We start from the raw sequence: 18,932 nt of genomic DNA, 5'->3' as shown, positions 1-18,932 counted from the left end.
AGGAAGTTGGGCTCATGGATATGCAGAGAGAAGCTGCTAGAGTCAAGTCAGAAGATGCTAGTGAATGACTGGTTCAATGGAGCATGAACTGCTGAGGCAAATTTTGGAAATAAGTGTAGAAAGCCCAGGGCAGTTGGCCAGACAGTCGAGATGGGGTCAGAGGCAGTCTGTGTTAATATTAGGGCAGCAAACCAATGCTGCTGGTGTATTTTTTACGCTGCACACATAATCCAGAGGAGGGAAACTTTCAAGGCGTTGGTTCCTTTCCTTGTGTTGCATAATTTTTCCTTAGGCTGATTTCACCTGTTCTTATGTAGCCTAAAATATCTTGGTCTCCAGTCTGTGACGCAAATGAAGTCACATTAACATTTAATGTTCAAAATATAATAGCTTTCATCTACCTTCTGTTCAAGTAGGAATTTCTTAAAAATTTTCCACAGTTATCTGGGGGAATCTACTTATTTTTTGCTCAGGCTTCTTACTTTAATTCTGGCCTCTTATCAAGCTCCTACCTGTTGTTGCTTTTCAAGGGAACCATGCTCTGTGGGCACATCTCTCCTCTCAGGGAGCCGAATCTGGTTTGTCATCCATGGTAGAGGGTGGAAAGGTGAATGAGCCTCTGCCCAGCCCTGTGCTTGTTGTGTCCTCTGGGTTGAAGAGGCACATTGATGCCTTGACTCATAGTGTTTTATGACACAGCTCTTTCAACATCTTTCTCTCCATCCATTTTCTCCATTTTTTCCCCCTCAGTTTGGTTGAATGAGTGAGGAAGTTAACAGATGCCATTCTATGCTCCTTGACTGAGTCATTCATTCAATGATTCAAGTTATACTGAGCACCATGTGTCTATAAATTTGCTAAGGTCTTTGGCATGTAGGCCCTAGACATGGTTACTATATAACACATCCCTTCTCACATGAAGAAATGATTATCCTATGCAGATGGCAAGATTTTTGAACTATAAATGCCAAAATATATATATATATTTTTTTTCAAGGTCTCCTGGCACAGAATAAGCAGAGTTAAAAAATCCTTTTATTATTATAGATAAATTTTAATCACAACTAATGATTTTAGACCTCACTGTCAGCCATTCCCTATAAAAATAAAAATGAGTTAATTCTGATCTCGATTTAGGTCAATCTTTATTTTAGAAAAAACGTATGATACTACAGTTTTATAATCTACACTCCCACAGGGAACTGGTTTACTCACTTACTTTAAATATCACTTTGATGCAAATGACTCACAGAAAGTCTTACCCTTTCTTTTAGATCAAGTCCAGATCTCCAAGTGGAACCTTTTGAAACTTAGCATGTCTTCTGCAGAGGAAAAAGTACAGGTTTTTGTAAGAGAGTGAAATGTATTTGAAATTTGGTAGACAGACATTTGTCTTCTCATTTTCAGGATTTCTTTTCTTAAATTCATTAAATTGGCTAGAACTTCCAGAATAAAAGGAAATAGTGGCATTTTATCTCCTTTTGGATTTTATTGATGATTCTTTTAGTGCTTCACAATTAGGTGACTATTGGCTAAAATTAATATTTTTCTCATGCTAAAGAAAGAGCTTTCCTAGCTTACTGAAGTTTGCCACTCCCTCCCCCTGGCTTTACTGAGGCATAATTGGCAAATAAAATTGTAATATCTTTTGAATGTACGGCATGATGATTTGATATATGTATGCAGTAGTCTTCTCTTAGCTGTGGTTTAGCTTTCTGCAGTTTCAGTTACCTTCAGTCAATGACAGTCTGGAATCAGATGATTTTCCTTCCAACATATCATCAGAAGGTCAGTAGTGGCTTAATGCTACATTAAAGTTCCCTTACTTCATCTCATCATGTAGACATTTTATCTTTTCACATCAGAAGAGGAGGGTGAGTGCAGTACAATAAGATATTTTGAGAACAAGACCACATTCACATAACTTTTATTACAGTATATTGTTATAATTGTTCTATTTTATTATTAGCTATTGCTAATCCCTTACTATGCCTAATTTATACATTAAATTTTATCATAGGTATATATGTATGAGAAAAACACATTGTATATATGAGGTTTAATTCTGTCTGTGGCTTCAGGCATCTTGGAACATATCCCTATGGATAAGCAGGGACTACCATACATTTTGAAATAATTACCACGAGCAGCTTAATTAACACATTTATCACATTATAGAGTTATCTTTTTAAATTTTTAAATTTAAATTCAATTTAACTAATGTACAGTGTATTATTAGTTTCAAAGGTAGAATTTAGTGATTCATCAGTTGCATATAACACCCAGTGCTCCTTACATCAAGTGCCTTATCCCCCACCTACCTCCCCTCCAGCAACTCTCAGGTTGTTTCCTATAGTTAAGAGTCTCTTACGGTTTGTCTCCCTCTCTATGTTTGTCTTATTTTATTTTTCCTTCCCTTCCCCTATGTTCATTTGTTTCTTAAGTTTCACATATGAGTGAAATCATATATTTGTCTTTATCTGACTGACTTACTTCACTCAGCATAGTACCCTGTGGTTCCATTCATGTTATTGCAAATCGCAAGATTTTATTCTCTTTGGTGGCTGAGTAAGTTATGTTTTTTTAAAAACTAACATATAATGCATTATTTGCCCCAGGGGTACAGGTCTGTGAATCATCAGGCTTACACATTTCACAGCACTCACCTTAACACATACCCCCAATGTCCATAACTCAGCCACCCTATCCCTACCCTCCCACCCCCCCAGCAACCCTCAGTTTGTTTCATGAGATTGAGAGTCTCTTATGGTTTGTCTCCCTCCCAATCCCATCTTGTTTCATGTTTTTCTTCCCGACCACCCCCCCACCCTGCCTCTCAAATTCCTCAGATCAGAAAGATCATATGATAATTGTCTTTCTCTGATTGACTTATTTCAATCAGCATAATAACCTCTAGTTCCATCCACATTGTTGCAAATGGCAAGATTTCATTTCTTTTGATGGCTACATAGTATTCCATTGTATATATATACCACATCTTCTTTATCCATTCATCTCTTGATAGACATCTAGGTTCTTTCCATAGTTTGGCTATTGTGGACATCGCTGCTATAAACATTCCAGTGCACGTGCCCCCTCGGATCACTACATTTGTTATCTTTAGGGTAAACACCCAGTAGCATGATTGCTGGGTTGTAGGGTAGCTCTATTTTCAACTTTTTGAGGAACCTCCATACTGTTTTCCAGAGTGGCTACACCAGCTTGCATTCCTACCAACAGTGTAGGAGGGTTCCCCTTTCTCTGCATCCTTGCCAACATCTGTCATTTCCTGACTTGTTAATTTCAGCCATTCTGACTGGTGTGAGGTGATATTTCATTGTGGCTTTGATTTGTATTTCCCTAATGGCGAGTGATATTGAGCAGTTTTTCATGTGTCTGTTGGCCATCTGGATGTCTTCTTTGCAGAAATGTCTGTTCATGTCTTCTGGCCATAAGTATCTTATGGTTTTGGTGCAATTGTAAATGGGATCAACTCCTTAATTTCTCTTTCTTCTGTCTTGCTGTTGGTGTATAAAAATGCAACTGATTTCTGTGCATTGATTTTTATATCCTAATACTTTACTGAATTCCTGTATGAGTTCTAGCAGTTCTGGAGTGGAGTCTTTTGGGTTTTCCACATAAAGTATCCCATCATCTGCAAAGAGTGAGAGTTTGACTTCTTCTTTGCTGATTCAGATGTCTTTTATTTCTTTTTGTTGTCTGATTGCTGAGACTAGGACTTTTAGTACTATGTTGCACAGCAGTGGTGATAGTGGACATCCCTGCCGTGTTCTTGACCTTAGGGAAGAAGCTCTCAGTTTTTTCCTCATTGAGAATGATATTTGTGGTGGGTTTTTCATAGATGGCTTTGATGATATTGAGTTATGTACCCTCTATCCCTACACTTTGAAGAGTTTTGATCGAGAAAGAATGTTGTAGTTTGTCAAATGCTTTTTATCATCTATTAAGAGTATCATATTGTTTTTGTTCTTTCTTTTATAAATGTATTCTATCACATTGATTGGTTTGTGGATGTTGAATCAACCTTGCAGCCCAGGAATAAATCCCACTTGGTCGTGATGAATAATCCTTTTAATGTACTGTTGGATCCTATTGGCTAGTATTTTGGTGAGAATATTTGCATCCATGTTCATCAAGGATATTGGTCTGTAATTCTCCTTTTTGATGGAGTCTTTGTCTGGTTTTGGGATCAAGGTAATGCTGGCCTCATAAAATGAACTTGGAAGTTCTCCTTCCATTTGTATTTTTTAGAACAGTTTCAGAAGAATAGGTATTAATTCTTCTTTAAATGTTTGGTAGAATTCCCCTGGGAAGCCATTTGGCCCTGGGCTCTTATTTGTGGGAGATTTTTAAATGACTGTTTCAATCTTCAATCTCCTTACTGGTTATGGGTCTGTTCAGTTTTCTATTCCTTCCTGGTTCCATTGTGATAGTTTATATGTCTCTAGGAATGCATCCATTGTTCCCAGATTGTCAAATTTGCTGGTGTATAGTTGCTCATAATATATTCTTATGATGATTTGATTTCGTTGGTGTTGGTTGTGATCTCTCTTCTTTCATTCATGATTTTATTAATTTGGGTCCTTTCTCTTTTCTTTTTTATAAGTCTGGCCAGGGGTTTATCAATCTTATTAATTCTTTCAAACAACCAGCCCCTAGTTTCGTTGATTTGTTCTACTGTTCTTTTGGTTTCTATTTCACTGATTTCTGCTCCAATCTTTATTATTTTTCTTCTCTTCCTGGGCTTAGGCTTTCTTTGCTGTTCTTTCTCTAGCTCCTTTAGGTGTAGGGTTAGGTTGTGTATTTGAGACCTTTCTTGTTTCTTAAGAAAAGCTTGTAAAAAAAAAAAAAAAAAAAAGAAAGGCTTGCACCGTTATATATTTTCCTTTCAGGACTGCCTTTGCTGTGTCCCTCAGATTTTGAACAGTTGTGTTTTCATTATCATTTGTTTCCATGAATTTTTTCAATTCTTCTTTAATTTCCTGGTTGACCCATTCATTCTTTAGAAGGATGCTCTTTAGTCTCCATGTATTTGGGTTCTTTCCAAATTTCCTCTTGCCATTGAGTTCTAGCTTCAGAGCATTGTGGTCTGAAAATATGCAGGGAGTGATCCCAATCTTTTGGTACCGGTTGAGACCTGATTTGTGACCCAGGATGTGATCTATTCTGGAGAATGTTCCATGTGCACTAGAGAAGAATGTATATTCTGTTGCTTTGGGATGGAATGTTCTGAATATATCTGTGATGTCCATCTGGTCCAGTGTGTCATTTAAGGCCTTTATTTCCTCGTTGATCTTTCGCTTCGATGATCTGTCCATTTCAGTGAGGGGGTCTTAAAGTCCCCTACTATTATTGTATTATTGTTGATGTGTTTCTTTGATTTTGTTATTAATTGGTTTATATAGTTGGCTGCTCCCATGTTAGGGGCATAGATATTTAAAATTGTTAGATCTTCTTGTTGGACAGACCCTTTGAGTATGATATAGTGTCCTTCCTCATCTCTTATTATAGTCTTTGGATTAAAATCTAATTGATCTGATATAAGGATTGCCACTCCAGCTTTCTTTTGATGTCCATTAGCGTGGTAAGTAGTTTTCTACCCCCTCACTTTAAATCTGGAGGTGTCTTTGGCTCTAAAATGAGTTTCTTGTAGACAGCATGTTGGTGAGTTTTTTTTTTTTAATCCATTCTGATACCCTGTGTCTTTTGATTGGGGTATTTAGCCCATTTACATTCAGGGTAACTATTGAAAGATATGAATTTAGTGCCATTGTATTGCCTGTAAGGTGACTGTTATTGTGTATTATCTCTGTTCCTTTCTATTCTGTTACTTTTAGGCTCTCTCTTTGCTTAGAGGACCCCTTTCAATATTTCCTGTAGGGCTGGTTTGGTGTTTGTAAATTCTTTTAGTTTTTGTTTTCCTGGAAACTTTTTATTTCTCTTTCTATTTTCTGTGGTAGCCTTGCTGGATATAGTATTCTTGGCTGCATATTTTTTCTCATTTAGTGCTCTGAATGTATCATGCCAGTCCTTTCTGGCCTGCCAGGTCTCTGTGGATAGGTCTGCTGCCAGTCTAATACTTCTACCTTTGTATGTCACAGTTCTCTTGTCCTGAGCTGCTTTCAGGGTTTTCTCTTTGTCACTAAGACTTGTAAGTTTTACTATTAGATCATGGGGTGTGGACCTATTTTTATTGACTTTGAGTGGGATTCTCTTTGCCTCCTGGATTTGATGCTTGTTCCCTTTACCATATTAGGGAAATTTTCTACTATAATTTGCTCCAATATACTCTCTGCCCCTCTCTCTCTTTCTTCTTCTTCTGGGATCCCAATTATTCTAATATTGTTTCATCTTATCGTAGCACTTATCTCTCAAATTCTCCCCTCATGGTCTAGTAGTTGTTTGTCTCTCTTTTGCTCAGCTTCTTTATTCTTCATCATTTGGTCTTCTGTATCACTAATTCTCTCTTATCCTAGCAGTAAGAGCCTCCATTTTTTATTGGACCTCATTAATAGCTTTTAAATTCAACTTGGTTATTTTTAGTTCTTTTATTTCTCCAGAAAGGGATTTTATTTCTCCAGAAAGGGTTTCTCTATATCATTCATGCTTTTTTCTAGCCCAGCTAGTACCTTGATTTACTGATGTCATATTGATTAGGACTCTAGATGTTGGTACTGCCTCTTGTTCTTTTTTTGTGGTGAGTTTTTCTGCCTTGTCATTCTATCCAGATATGGATAAATGAATGAGAGAACAAAATACTAAAAGGGTAGCCACGACCCCAGAAAAATATACACTAACCAAATCAGAAGAGACCCGAAACTGGAGGGTGGGGGGAGAATAAAGGGAAGAAAAAAGCAAAAAAGAAAAAAGAAAAAATATATATTAGACTGGCAAATAGAAGAGAACCACACACTTGATTTTCGGTGCATTTTGGTCTGTTAGAAGAAACCACCTCCTAAAATTTTAAAGAAAGAAAAACTTATATATATACAAAAATAAGGGTAAACACGTTGAAGGGATGGGATATGACTGTAAAGATGAAAATTTAAAAAGATTCTAAAGCAGAGATCGATAAGAAGGTGGTTGAAAAAAGAAAAAGAGGAAAGAATGTGATCAGGCTGGAGAGTAGAACAAAGCCATGCATTAGATTTAGGGTATACTTTATAATCTATTAGAAGAAATTGTATCCCAAAATTTTGTATGTATACAAAAAATAAGGTTAAATACAATGAAGAGATAAAATAGAACAATGAAAATTTAAAAAGATTTAAAAACAGGTATTGATAAGATAAAATAATTAAAAAACGTTAAAATGAGAAAGAGGAACAATTAAAAAATAGAATAAGAAAAAAATTAAATTTTAAAAATTTAACTTTGAAAGACTAAAGGATCATGAGAAAAAAGCCATGAATTCTATGTGTTGCTTTCCCCTAGCTCTGGAGGTCCGTAGTTTCACTGATCGATAAACTTGGTCTTGGCTGGATGTTCTCACTGATCTTCTGGGGTAGGGGCTTGTTGCAGTGATTCTCAAATGTCTTTGCCCAAGGCAGAATTGCACCACCCTTGTCAGGGTCCAGGCTAAGTTATCTGCTTGGGTTCGCTCTTGGGAGCTTTTGTTCCCTGAATTTCTGTACAGCTTTGGAGGACAGGAATGAAAATGGTGGCCTTCCCATCTCCGGCCCCATAGGAGCTGAGAGCTCAGGGCCCTACTCCTCAGTGTGCCCTCAGGGAAACGCAGTCAATCCCTCTTCTCTCTCTGATCTCCCACCACACTCTGAGCTCACCAAGCCTGTGACCAAGCATTTCTATCTCTGGCCTACGGCCCCTTTTGGAGTCTCCAAACCCAGCTGATTCCTGCTGTGGACTCCCGTGCCACTCCTCCTGGAAGAGGGAGGGGGTCTCTTCGGATCTGCCACTTGTGGGGTCTCTGCTCAAAGAGCAGTGGTCTGACTATGCCTTGGATCACAGTATAAGGTAATCCCTAGCTGACAGCCTACTGCTCAGCTCTGTCTCTGTCTCAGCTTCTCTGCTCCGATACCTGGGAGCTCTGTCACACTCAGGCACTCCTGATCTTTTTGTGACCCTGCGGATACTGAGACCACATGGTCCCCACGAGGGCTCCACCCCTGCTTAGCCTCTGGAGTGACATCCCTCAGTGGAGCAGATTTCTAAAAGTTCCGATTTTGTGCTCCATTTCTCTCTCATTTGCAGGGAGCCAGTCATTCCCCCCTCATCTGCACACCCCCCCCCCCCCGCCCCTGCTGTCTATTTTACCATTGCTTTGGATTTACTTCTCCACATGTTCTACCTTCTGGAAAGTGGTTGATTTTCTGTTCCTAGAATTACTGCTCTTCTTTTCTTCTGTTGAGTTTGTAGGTGTCCAGAATGACTGTCTAGCTGAACTCCTGGGACCTAATGATATTTCAGGTTCCTACTCCTCTGCCATCTTGCTCCTCCAAGCTGCTTTTTTTTTTTTTTTTTAAGTGAGAACACTTAAGATCTGTTTCTTAGGAAATTTCAAGTATGCTATTATTAAGTGTAGTCACCATACTGTACAATAGATCTTTAGAACTTTATAACTGGAAGTTTGTGCAGATCTCCCAATTCCCCTTCCCAACTGCTTGCCCTTGGCAATCATCATTCTACTTTCTCTTTCTATGAATTTACTTTTATTTTTTTCAGATTACACATTTACATGATACCACACAGTATTTCTCTTTCTCTATCTGGCTCATTTCACCTAGCATAATGTCTTCAAGTTCATACATGTTGTTTCCTTCTTTTCTAAGGGTTTCCTTAGATGGCAGGGTTTCCTTCTTTTCTAAGGCTAAATAACATTCCATTGTATATATGTGACACATTATTTATTCCTCTATCAGTAGTCAGATTTTTTTCGTATCTTGGCTATTGTGAATAATGCTGCAATGAACATAGGAGAGCAGATATCTCTTTGAGATAATGATTTAATTTTTTTTGGTTAAATACCCAGAAGTGGGATTGCTGGATCATATGGTAGTTCTATTTTTAATTTTTTGAGGAACCTCTGTACTGTTTATCATATTGTTATACCAGTTCGCATCCTTACTAACATTGTACAAGTATTCTCTTTTCTCTACATCCTCACCAACATTTGTTATCATTTTTTTTTTTGATAATAGCATCCTGACAGGTGTCATGTGATATCTCATGGTGGTTTTGATTTGCATTTCCTTGACGATTAGTGATATTGACCATCTTTTCATGTACCTGTTGGCCATTTGAATGTTTTTTTTTTTTAAGAAAAACTTGTATTTAGGTTTTTTGCCCGTATTTAAATCATTTTATTGATAGCTTGCTATTGAATTAAGATTTACTTATATATTTCGGATATCAAGCTCTTATTGAAAGTATGTTTTACAGATATTTTCTCCAATTCCATAGGTTGCCTTTTCATTTTGTTGGTTGCTTCCTATGCTGTGCAGAAGTTTTTAGCTTATTTGTTTTTGTTTTTGTTGCCTGTACTTCTGCTGTAAGATCCAAAAAATCATCACGCAAACCAATGTTAAGGAGTTTTCCTTTATGCTTTTTTTCCTCTGAGTTTTATGGTTTCAGGTCTTATGTTTAAGTCTCTAATGCATTTTGAGTTAATTTTTATGTACAGTAAGATAAGGGTCTGATTTCATTCTTTTGAATATGGATATCAACTTTTCCCAACACCATTTATTGAAGAGACTATCGTGTCCTCATTGTATATTCTTGGTGACTTCGTCAAAAATTAGTTGACCATATTTCTGGGCTCTCTGTTCTATTCCATTGGTCTTTCTTTCCTTCTTTTCTTCCCCTTTCTTTCCTTCTTTCCTCCCTCCCTCTTTTCCTCCCCACTTCAGTCTTCTTTCTTTTCATTTTCTTCCTTCCTTCCTTCCTTCCTTTTCCCATACTATTTGATTACTATAGCGTTGTTTGAGATTATGAAGTGATGTCTCCAGTGTTACTCTTCTTGTTCAAGTCTGTTTCAGATATTTGGATCTTTTATCATTCTATACAAATTTTAGGATTGCTTTTTCTATTTATGTGAAAAATGCTATCAAAATTTTGATAGAGCTTGCATTGAATTTATAGGTCCGTTTTGGGTTGTAAGGATATTTCAACAATATTAATTCTTTCTATCCATGAATATGGGTTATTTTTCCATGTATTTTGTCTTCTTCAAATTTTTTTTTCATAAATGTTTTATAGTTTTCAGTGCACAGGTTACCTCCTTGGTTAAATTTATTCCTGTTTTCTTATTTTTGATACTATTACAAATAACATTATTTTCTTAATTATGGGGGGCTAGTTTGTTGTTAGTGTATAGAAATACAACTGATTTTTATATATCGATTTTGGATCCTGCAAATTTATTGAATTTGTTTATTGGTTCTGACAGTATTTTGGTGGAGTCTTTACAGTTTTCTGTATATACGATCATGTCATCTGTAAACAGAGACAATTTTCTTCTTTCTTTTTAATTTAGATACCTTTTTCTGATTGCTTTGGCTAAGATGTCTGGTACCATGTTGAATAAGAGTGGTAAGAGTGGGCACTCTTGTCTGATTCCTGATCTTAGTGGGAATGCTTTTAACCTTTATCATTGAGTATGATGTAGCATTAGGTTTGTCATATAAGACCTTTATGATTTTGAGGTATGTTCCTTCTATATCCAGTTTGTAGAGTCTTTTTTTTTTAATCATAAAAGGATGTTGAATTTTGTTCTTTTTCTGAATCAATTAAAATGATCATATTATCTTTATCCTTCATTTTGGGAATGTGGTGTATCACATTTATTAATTTGCATCGCATTTATGTTGAGCCATCCTTGCATCCCAGAATAATCCTCCTTCATCATGGTGTGTGATTCTTTTAATGTACTTTTGCATGTGGTTTGCTCTAATTTTGTTGATGATTTTTGCATATGTATTCATAAAGGATATTGAGTTTTCTTTTCTTGTAGTGTCTTGCCTGGCTTTGGTATCAGGGTCATGCTGGCCCCTTAAATCAATTTGGAAGTGTCCCTTTCTCTCTAATTTTTTTTTTTTTAGTAGAGTTTGAGAGTGATTGGCATGAATTTTTTAAATTTTTGTTAGAATTCGCCAGTGAAATCATCTGATTCTGGTCTTTATTGGGAGGTTTTTTAAAATTAAGATTTTATTTATTTATTTGACAGATAGAGAGAGATCACAAGTAGGCAGAGAGGCAGGCAGAGAGAGGGGGGAAGCAGGCTCCCTGCTGAGCAGGGAACCCGACTTGGGACTTGATCCCAGGACCCTGAGATCATGACCTGAGCCAAAGGCAGAGGTTTAACCCACTGAGGCACCCAGGTGCCCTGTTGGGAGGTTTTTTGATTACTGATTCATCTCCTTACTTGTTATTAGGTTGTTCATATTTGCTATTTCTCCATGATTCAGTTTTGGTAAATTGTATGTATCTAGTTATTTATCAATTTCTTCTAGGTTATCCAATTTGTTAGTGTATAATGTCCATAGTAGTCTCTTCTGATTCCTTGTATTTCAGTGGTATCAATTGTAAGGTCTCCTCTTTCATTTCTGATTTTATTAACCCGAGAGTCTTCTCTTTTACTCTTAGTCTAGTTAAAAATGGATAAGGAAGATGTGGTCCATATACACTATGGAGTATTATGCCTCCATCAGAAAGGATGAATACCCAACTTTTGTAGCAACATGGACAGGACTGGAAGAGATTATGCTGAGTGAAATAAGTCAAGCAGAGAGAGTCAATTATCATATGGTTTCGCTTATTTGTGGAGTATAACAAGTAACATGGAGGACAAGGGGAGATGGAGAGGAGAAGGGAGTTGAGGGAAATTGGAAGGGGAAGTGAACCATGAGAGAGTATGGACTCTGAAAAACAACCTGAGGGTTTTGAAGGGGCCGGGGGTGGGAGGTTGGGGGAACCAGGGGGTGGGTATTAGGGAGGACATGGATTGCATGGAGCACTGGGTGTGGTGCAAAAACAGTGAATACTGTTATGCTGAAAAGAAATTAAAAAAAAAAACCTAAAAAAAAATTTGTCAGTTTTATCTTTTCAAAAACCCAGCTCTTATTTTAGTTGACCCTTTCTATTATCTTTCTGGTCTCTATTTCATTTATTTGCCTTCTGATTTGTGTTATTTCCTTTCTTCTACTAACTTTGGGCTTAGTTTTTTGTTCCTTTTCAAGTTCCCTTACAGCATAAAGTTAGATTGTTTATTTCAGATCTTTCTTTTAAAAAAAAATATTTATTTTTATTTGAAAGAGAGAGAGAGAGCAGGGGGAGGGGCAGAGTAGAGGGAGAGAATCTTAAGCAGACTTCAGGCTGAGCACAGAGCTTGAGGAAGGGCTCAATCTTGCAACCTGAGCAGAAACCAAGAATTGGACACTTAACTGACTGTGCCACCCAGGCACCCCAGATCTATCTTTTTTCTTAATGTAAGCATTTGCCCTATAAACTTCCTTCTTAGGATTGCTTTTGCTGTACCCCATAGAGTTTGGTATGTTGTATTCCCATTTTCATTTGTCTTAAGATTTTTTTGACTTCTGTTTTTACTTCTTTTTTAAAAAAAATTAGTAATGACTGTTAAAGATTAAGTTCAATTGAAACTGTAATCGTATTTTTCCTTATTTGATTTATAGAAAAATTAAATCGTATTTGTAGACTTCCTAATATTAAATTATCCATGCATTCTTGGGAGAGAGAGAATATAATTACAGTATGTTATTCCTTTAATATATTGCTAGATTTAATGTATTAGTATTTTATTTAGAATGTTTGCATTTATATTTGTAAGAAGAGTGTTCTATGTTTTTATGTGCAGTCATTTTTCAAGTTTCTTACAATAATTTGTAACATTTTTGAGAAGTTCTCTTTCTTCATAGTTAGAAAATTTTTAAATGGCATAGGAATTATCAGGTTTTTAAGATTTCAAATTTTTAAAAAATGAGATCAGTTAGTTCTGATGTTGTGGGAAGAAATTTTTGGTATCTTTCTCAGTTTATTTTATCATTATCCTGCATTTATGTTTTCTGCTTCTTGAATTAGCTTGCTGATTTTGTATTTTCATCCCTAAATGGTCAATGATGCTATGCATCTTTTTTGTACTTATTGGCTATTTGTATATCTTCTTTGGATAAATTTCTTTTCAAGTCTTTTGTCCTTTTTAATGGGGTTATTTGTCTTTATTATTGACTTGTAACAGTTTTTTATATATTTTGAATACAAGTCCCTTATCAGATACATGATTTGCAGATATTTTCTCTCATTCTATTGGTTGTCTTTTTTACTTTCTTGATGGTATCATTTGAAATATTAATTTTGATGAAGTTCAGTTTATCTACTTGTATATGTGTGTGTGTCTGTTTCCTTCTGGTGTTACAGCTAAGAAACCATTGCCTAACCCAAAGTTATGAAAATTTACTTGTATGTTTCCTTTTAAAAATTTTATAAATTTAACTCTTACATTTAGGTCTGTAATTCATTTTTAGTTAATATTTGTATGTAGTGTGAGGTAAAGGTACAACTTTATTACTTTTGCATGTGGACATCTAATTGTTTTAGTATCATCTGTTGGAAAGGCTGTTTTTTCTCTATTACCATTTAATTTTAATCTTTATATGGATTTTTGCTGTGGAGCTCAATTAAAGAGTCTTTGCCTTTTGATTTAAAAGACAAGTTTAACCCATTTACATGCATTATTATTTCTGATATATTTAGACTGTCTTTGGTAGTATTCAGATCTTCTGACTTTTATGTTTTTTGTTTTGTGTTTTGTCCTTCAGTATGTTACTTTTTTAAATGTAGATTGCCTTTCTTTCAGGTTTACAGAATAAGTGTTTCTATTTCTAGTTGCTGATAATAAGAAACTTTCAATAATATTCATTTCATAAATCACATATACCAAAAGTCTTATTACTTGAGAGTCACATTTCAAGTTGCATTAAGGGTAGGTGTACAGTTCTTTAGTATAAATGTAGATGATCATGCTATGAATTTTTTAAGGACAGTGAAATATGATGGTAAATATTCAGAGGGTTTGATATAAAAATGAAATGTCTAATATTAATATATTATAATGATGATGAACATATTAGGTGTATAAATATGACTCCATTACCTTATTTAATTTATAGCTGTTTTTTACTTAATCTTATTTAGTAGCTATTTTTTACTTTTATAAAATCGTTTGGCACTTGAAGTATGTGTAACCCTGAGGCTCAGAAGGTTACATATAACAAGATAATGTTGTTTAACATTACCAGAATTCTGCAAATATAAATGCAGTTCAAATCCTGAAATGTATTTTTCTGTGTTCACGCTTTATTATAGGAAACATATTCTTTAATTGAGAAGACTGAAGCAGAACAAAATGCCCTATATTCATATCAAAACTATGTGGAAAGTTCGAAAAGAAAGAAAAGCAGAATTCCTCCTCCACCTATCCTGCTATCCCGAACTTACTGTTCTGTGACATTGAAACCTGCTCCATTTATTTCAGATGTTAAGGTATTTTTGCCATTTTATGATCTTTATTTCAGGCAAAGCAACATAAGTACTTCTATGATTATCATGATTGATACTTTTCTTGCTCTTAGGACTTTATTAGTCTTATTAATAAGTATTGAACATTGGGATTAATATTGTAATGTCTTAACTATACTTAGTTTCTTCACAACCTTTCTCTCTTTGTGCTATTTTCCTTTATGGTCTATATAGCTTTCCTGTATTCCTATACCCAACTATATAGTTTGGTCACCATGGCATAGTCCTATGCTGACATCCTAGTGTGTTCAAGATAGAGAAGTTCTCAGATGTACTGGAATAAGGCATTTGAAGAGCACATAAGTTACTCTCAGAGCCAATGATGGAGATGAAGAAATTTGCAGATAGCGAATTTAGATGTTCTTCCCAGAGTTCTTCCAAGTAAATGGGGATTCTTTTAATGTAAACAAATGACAATTCCAAACATATTATAAGTTATTAATCTTTATGTATTTATTGAAGAATGAACTCTTTTTTCCATCCCCAGTGCCTCGGAACTTGGCCTAAATGTGTCTCTAACTTGAGATTTAGTGTCCTCACAAGCATTCCACCTGATTCATATTTTAAATATTAAATTTCCTCTTATGGTTGAACAATACCATGCTCTTTGATGTAGTATAAAAAAGTTTTATCTTTGTCTTTAGGATATTCTGCTTGAACTTCTATCGACTTGGTATCATGGAAAGGGAACAGGCTTTTTAAAATTCCAGTTCCACCACTTACTAGCAGTATGACTTTAGAAAATCTAAATATAGATTTTTGAGGTGGTGGTGGTATTTTTTTTTTTTTTTTGTAAAATATGTTAACTGTGAAAATTAGATGAGATAATAGATAATATTCCTGGCATATTGGTTGATCTCCCCACATATCTTATATTAAACATGTGTAGTAAAGTTTGCTTAAAACAGTGATGGTATAGAGTGTGATTACATTATTAGATTTTGTTTTCATAAGTTTGGTCCAGTGAACATTACTGAATATCTCTTATCTGTCCAGCTCTGTGTGAGGTAATTGAGATAAAAAAATAATCACAAAGCTTGATTCCATTCTTTGAGGAACTTTAGACTAATGGGATATGGACATCAGTGAGAAGTAATACCATCTTTATAATGTTTTATATTTGGGGAAATATACCCATTCATCTTATACCAAACTGTGCTCTCATAAATGCATTATTGCAATTGCTAGCATTTTTAAAGTTCAACTATAGATTTGTTTGGATCTGGTTAAGAATGCTAATTTGTTGATTTTGGAAATTCAGTATGGAACTAAGACTGGATGCCTTACCAAGTTCTTTCTTATTCAAATGTTTTGGTTTATTTATCAGATCTCCTTCCTTCCTTTCTTTCCTTCTTTCTTTCTTTTTTTCTTCCTTCCTCCCTTCCTTCCTTCCTTCCTTCCTCCCTCCCTCTCTTCTTTCCTCCCTCCTTCCCTCCCTCCTTCCTTCCTTCCTTTTTTAAAAAATTTCAAATTAGGGGGATGCCTGGGTGGCTCAGTTGGTTAAGCCGCCGCCTTCGGCTCAGGTCAGGATCCCAGGGTCCTGGGATCAAGTCCCACATCGGGCTCCTTGCTCAGCGGGAGCCAGCTTCTCTCTCTGCCTCTGCCTGTCGCTCTCCCTGCTTGTGTTCTCCCTCTCTCTCTCTCTTTCTATGACAAATAAATAAATCTTTAAAAAAATTTTTTCAAATTAGTGATTAGTTTATCTTATTTCATAATGCTTAGAAATAGGAAGATACAAGTATTCCATGTCTGACTTATAGTTATAGGACCTGTCACTTAGCACATTATATGAAGTTTATATATATTATGCATTAGTGGTGTTGTGTGCTTCGGGAAATTATTACCTTCTGTTACATACTCCTCAGCACTAGATGGTGCTGTGGGCTTAAATAAGTTTCTGGTTAGAGGGTTCAGCCATCTTTTGTTTTATCAGAAGCTCTTGTTAAAGCATTTGTTTTGTTAAAATCTGTTTTAATAGTTGAAAATGCTGATGTTATTAATAAACTTTTACTTCTAAAGTTAGGAGTGATTTGTTCATGGTGTCTTTACTCTTATATAGATTCTAATTACACATTGCTCCTTATAGTTAAACAAACTAAGATGTCTTCATTTGTGGAACAAAAAAGAAGCATAAATCCTGCTTCTAAAAATGCTTTTAGAGAGAATTTTACCCTTCGAATTCTGGTTTATATAGGGAGCTTAACTTAGAGAAAATAATAATTTAAGTCATATAGTACAATCTTTCTGCCTTTCCCCCCTCTATGTAAAATGTTACTCTTTTTGCAAGGAAAGTTAGTTTTTAAATTTCTTCTGAAATTCATCTGATTTTTTTCCCCCTCTTGGCTTCCAGCTTTCGAGTTCCTTCAGTGCTGTGTCTCTGTCCTTGGAGTTCTACCTTTGTCAAGTGCTCCTTAATTACCTGAGCAATTTTCTTTATAGACACAAAGGTTTGGACACCTGTTCCAGAAATTCTAATTCATTGAGACTAGACAGGCTTGGGTATATGTAATTTTAAAAAATGGCTGGTTTTGTAAAAACTGTATTTTAAAAGGTGACTTTGCACAGTTAGGGTTGAGAACTAGTTGTGCAGACAAGACTCTATTAGGATTTTTCTGTTGACTTGGAGAAAGAAATAGCTAAGCTAAGCCATAAGAAGCAGTCGCTACCTTTTTTTTTTTTTTTTTTTTTTTAAAGATTCTATTCATTTATTTGACACAGAGAGAGATCACAAGTAGGCAGAGAGGCAGGCAGAGAGAGAGAGAGAAGCAGGCTCCCCGATGAGCAGAGAGCCCGATGTGGGACCCGATCCCAGAACCCTGAGATCATGACCTGAGCCGAAGGCAGAGGCTTTAACACAGTGAACCACCCAGGTGCCCGGAAGCAGTTGCTTCTTAGAGACAATTACTTTTCTCCTTCTTTCCAGTTTTCCTTATCATTTAGGTGTTGAGATGTTGGTAGGTGGAGCCTCTGGGGAAAAGAGAATGAGACAATGATGACAACCCACTCAACCCCAACCTCAGGACAGTATGGCTCCTTTATAATGTTATTCTCTAGGTATCAACTTGCTCCCTTTTCCCTTACAGTAAGACAGTTCATTCCAATGAGGACTCTCCATTATTTTGACATCTTGGGAAGAAGAACCATTTCTAACCATTTAATTAAGTTATAAGTTTGATTGTTCCTGTAGAATTTGCATTTTGCTTTTGGTTTCTATAGTTAAGAATTATCAAATATCATGCTACTATCTGATCTAGGGCAAGTTATTGAAGATTTCTGTGTCTCCATTTCCTGTAAAGCAATAATCTCATTTCATAGGGATGTTGCAAATATTAGAAAGTCTATATAAATTTCCCAGCAACACATAGCATGTAGAAACTGCTCAGTTAATGGTAGTTAAAGTAATAAAAAATGAAGAATAGTCTTTGTAGTCCCAGGTAAATGAGTTGTATATTTGTCTTTATTTTTGTGAAATTAAATCTAAGTGTATTTGTAAAGTTAGATTCCATGTTTTTTTAATTTATTTTATTTAAATTCAATTAGCCAACATATAGTACATAATTAATTAGATTCTGTGTTTTAAAACTTGAATAATTGTATTTATATTTGGAAAAGTATTTTTTTAAAGATTTTATATATTTATTTGACAGAGAGAGATCACAAGTAGGCAGAGAGGCAGGCAGAGAGGAGGAAGCAGGCTCCCTGCTGAGCAGAGAGCCTGATGCGGGGCTCGATCCCAGGACCCTGAGATCATGACCTGAGCGGAAGGCAGAGGCTTAACCCACTGAGCCACCCAGGCACCCTGGAAAAGTATTTCATTTGCCACATATTTTCTGTTTTTTTAAGTTTTTATTTAAATTCTAGTTAGTCAATATACAGTGTAGTGTTAGTTTCAGGTGTACAATGTAGTGATTCAGTGCCTCCATGCAACACCCGGTGCTCATCAGAGCAAGTGCCACATCTTGATAAAAGAAAGTGAATGCCTTGTTAAACAGACTAGAGATGATGGGTTCATCTCTCTCCTCCGCAGGTCTCCTGGTACTGCATTTTGGGCTGCAAAGCAGAAGGGAGCTATGGAAAAGTTAGGCTAAACAATAATCATCTCCCAAACTCAGGAGAAGCGGTATGTCAAATTAAAAAAAACTCTAAATGTCAGGAAATCTTACCAAAAGTGTCCTTAATGACAACTGAGTGTTTTTTTTAACCTTCTTCTAATGTTATTATTTCAGTGAATTTTTCTAATTTCAGTTTAAATCATAACAGTAAATACAAAGGTGTTATTTTATTTTATTTACTTTTTACACATAAGGGTTATTTAATTGGATTTTTAAAAAGTCACATTCCTTCAGTTTTGCATACATAAA

At 35.6% G+C, this 18,932-nt stretch overlaps 1 protein-coding gene across 1 annotated transcript in view; it reads left to right on the top strand.

The window, feature by feature from the left end:
* Positions 1 to 18,932, top strand: part of CFAP54 (cilia and flagella associated protein 54) — a gene marked incomplete at its 3' end in the record, with an annotated part of 309,422 nt that overhangs the window by 83,432 nt on the left and 207,058 nt on the right. The window contains exons 19-20 of the mRNA XM_080810201.1: positions 14,359 to 14,535; positions 18,599 to 18,691. Coding sequence (XP_080666327.1) covers positions 14,359 to 14,535; positions 18,599 to 18,691 — 270 coding nt within the window. The remainder of the gene's footprint in view (positions 1 to 14,358; positions 14,536 to 18,598; positions 18,692 to 18,932) is intronic.

Source organism: Martes martes, assembly GCF_963455335.1.
Source record: "Martes martes genome assembly, chromosome: 8".
In the NCBI taxonomy this organism is placed as follows: Eukaryota; Metazoa; Chordata; class Mammalia; order Carnivora; family Mustelidae; genus Martes; species Martes martes.
The sequence above is the reverse complement of the archived record's forward strand: the minus strand, read 5'-3'. Positions and strand labels throughout refer to the sequence as shown.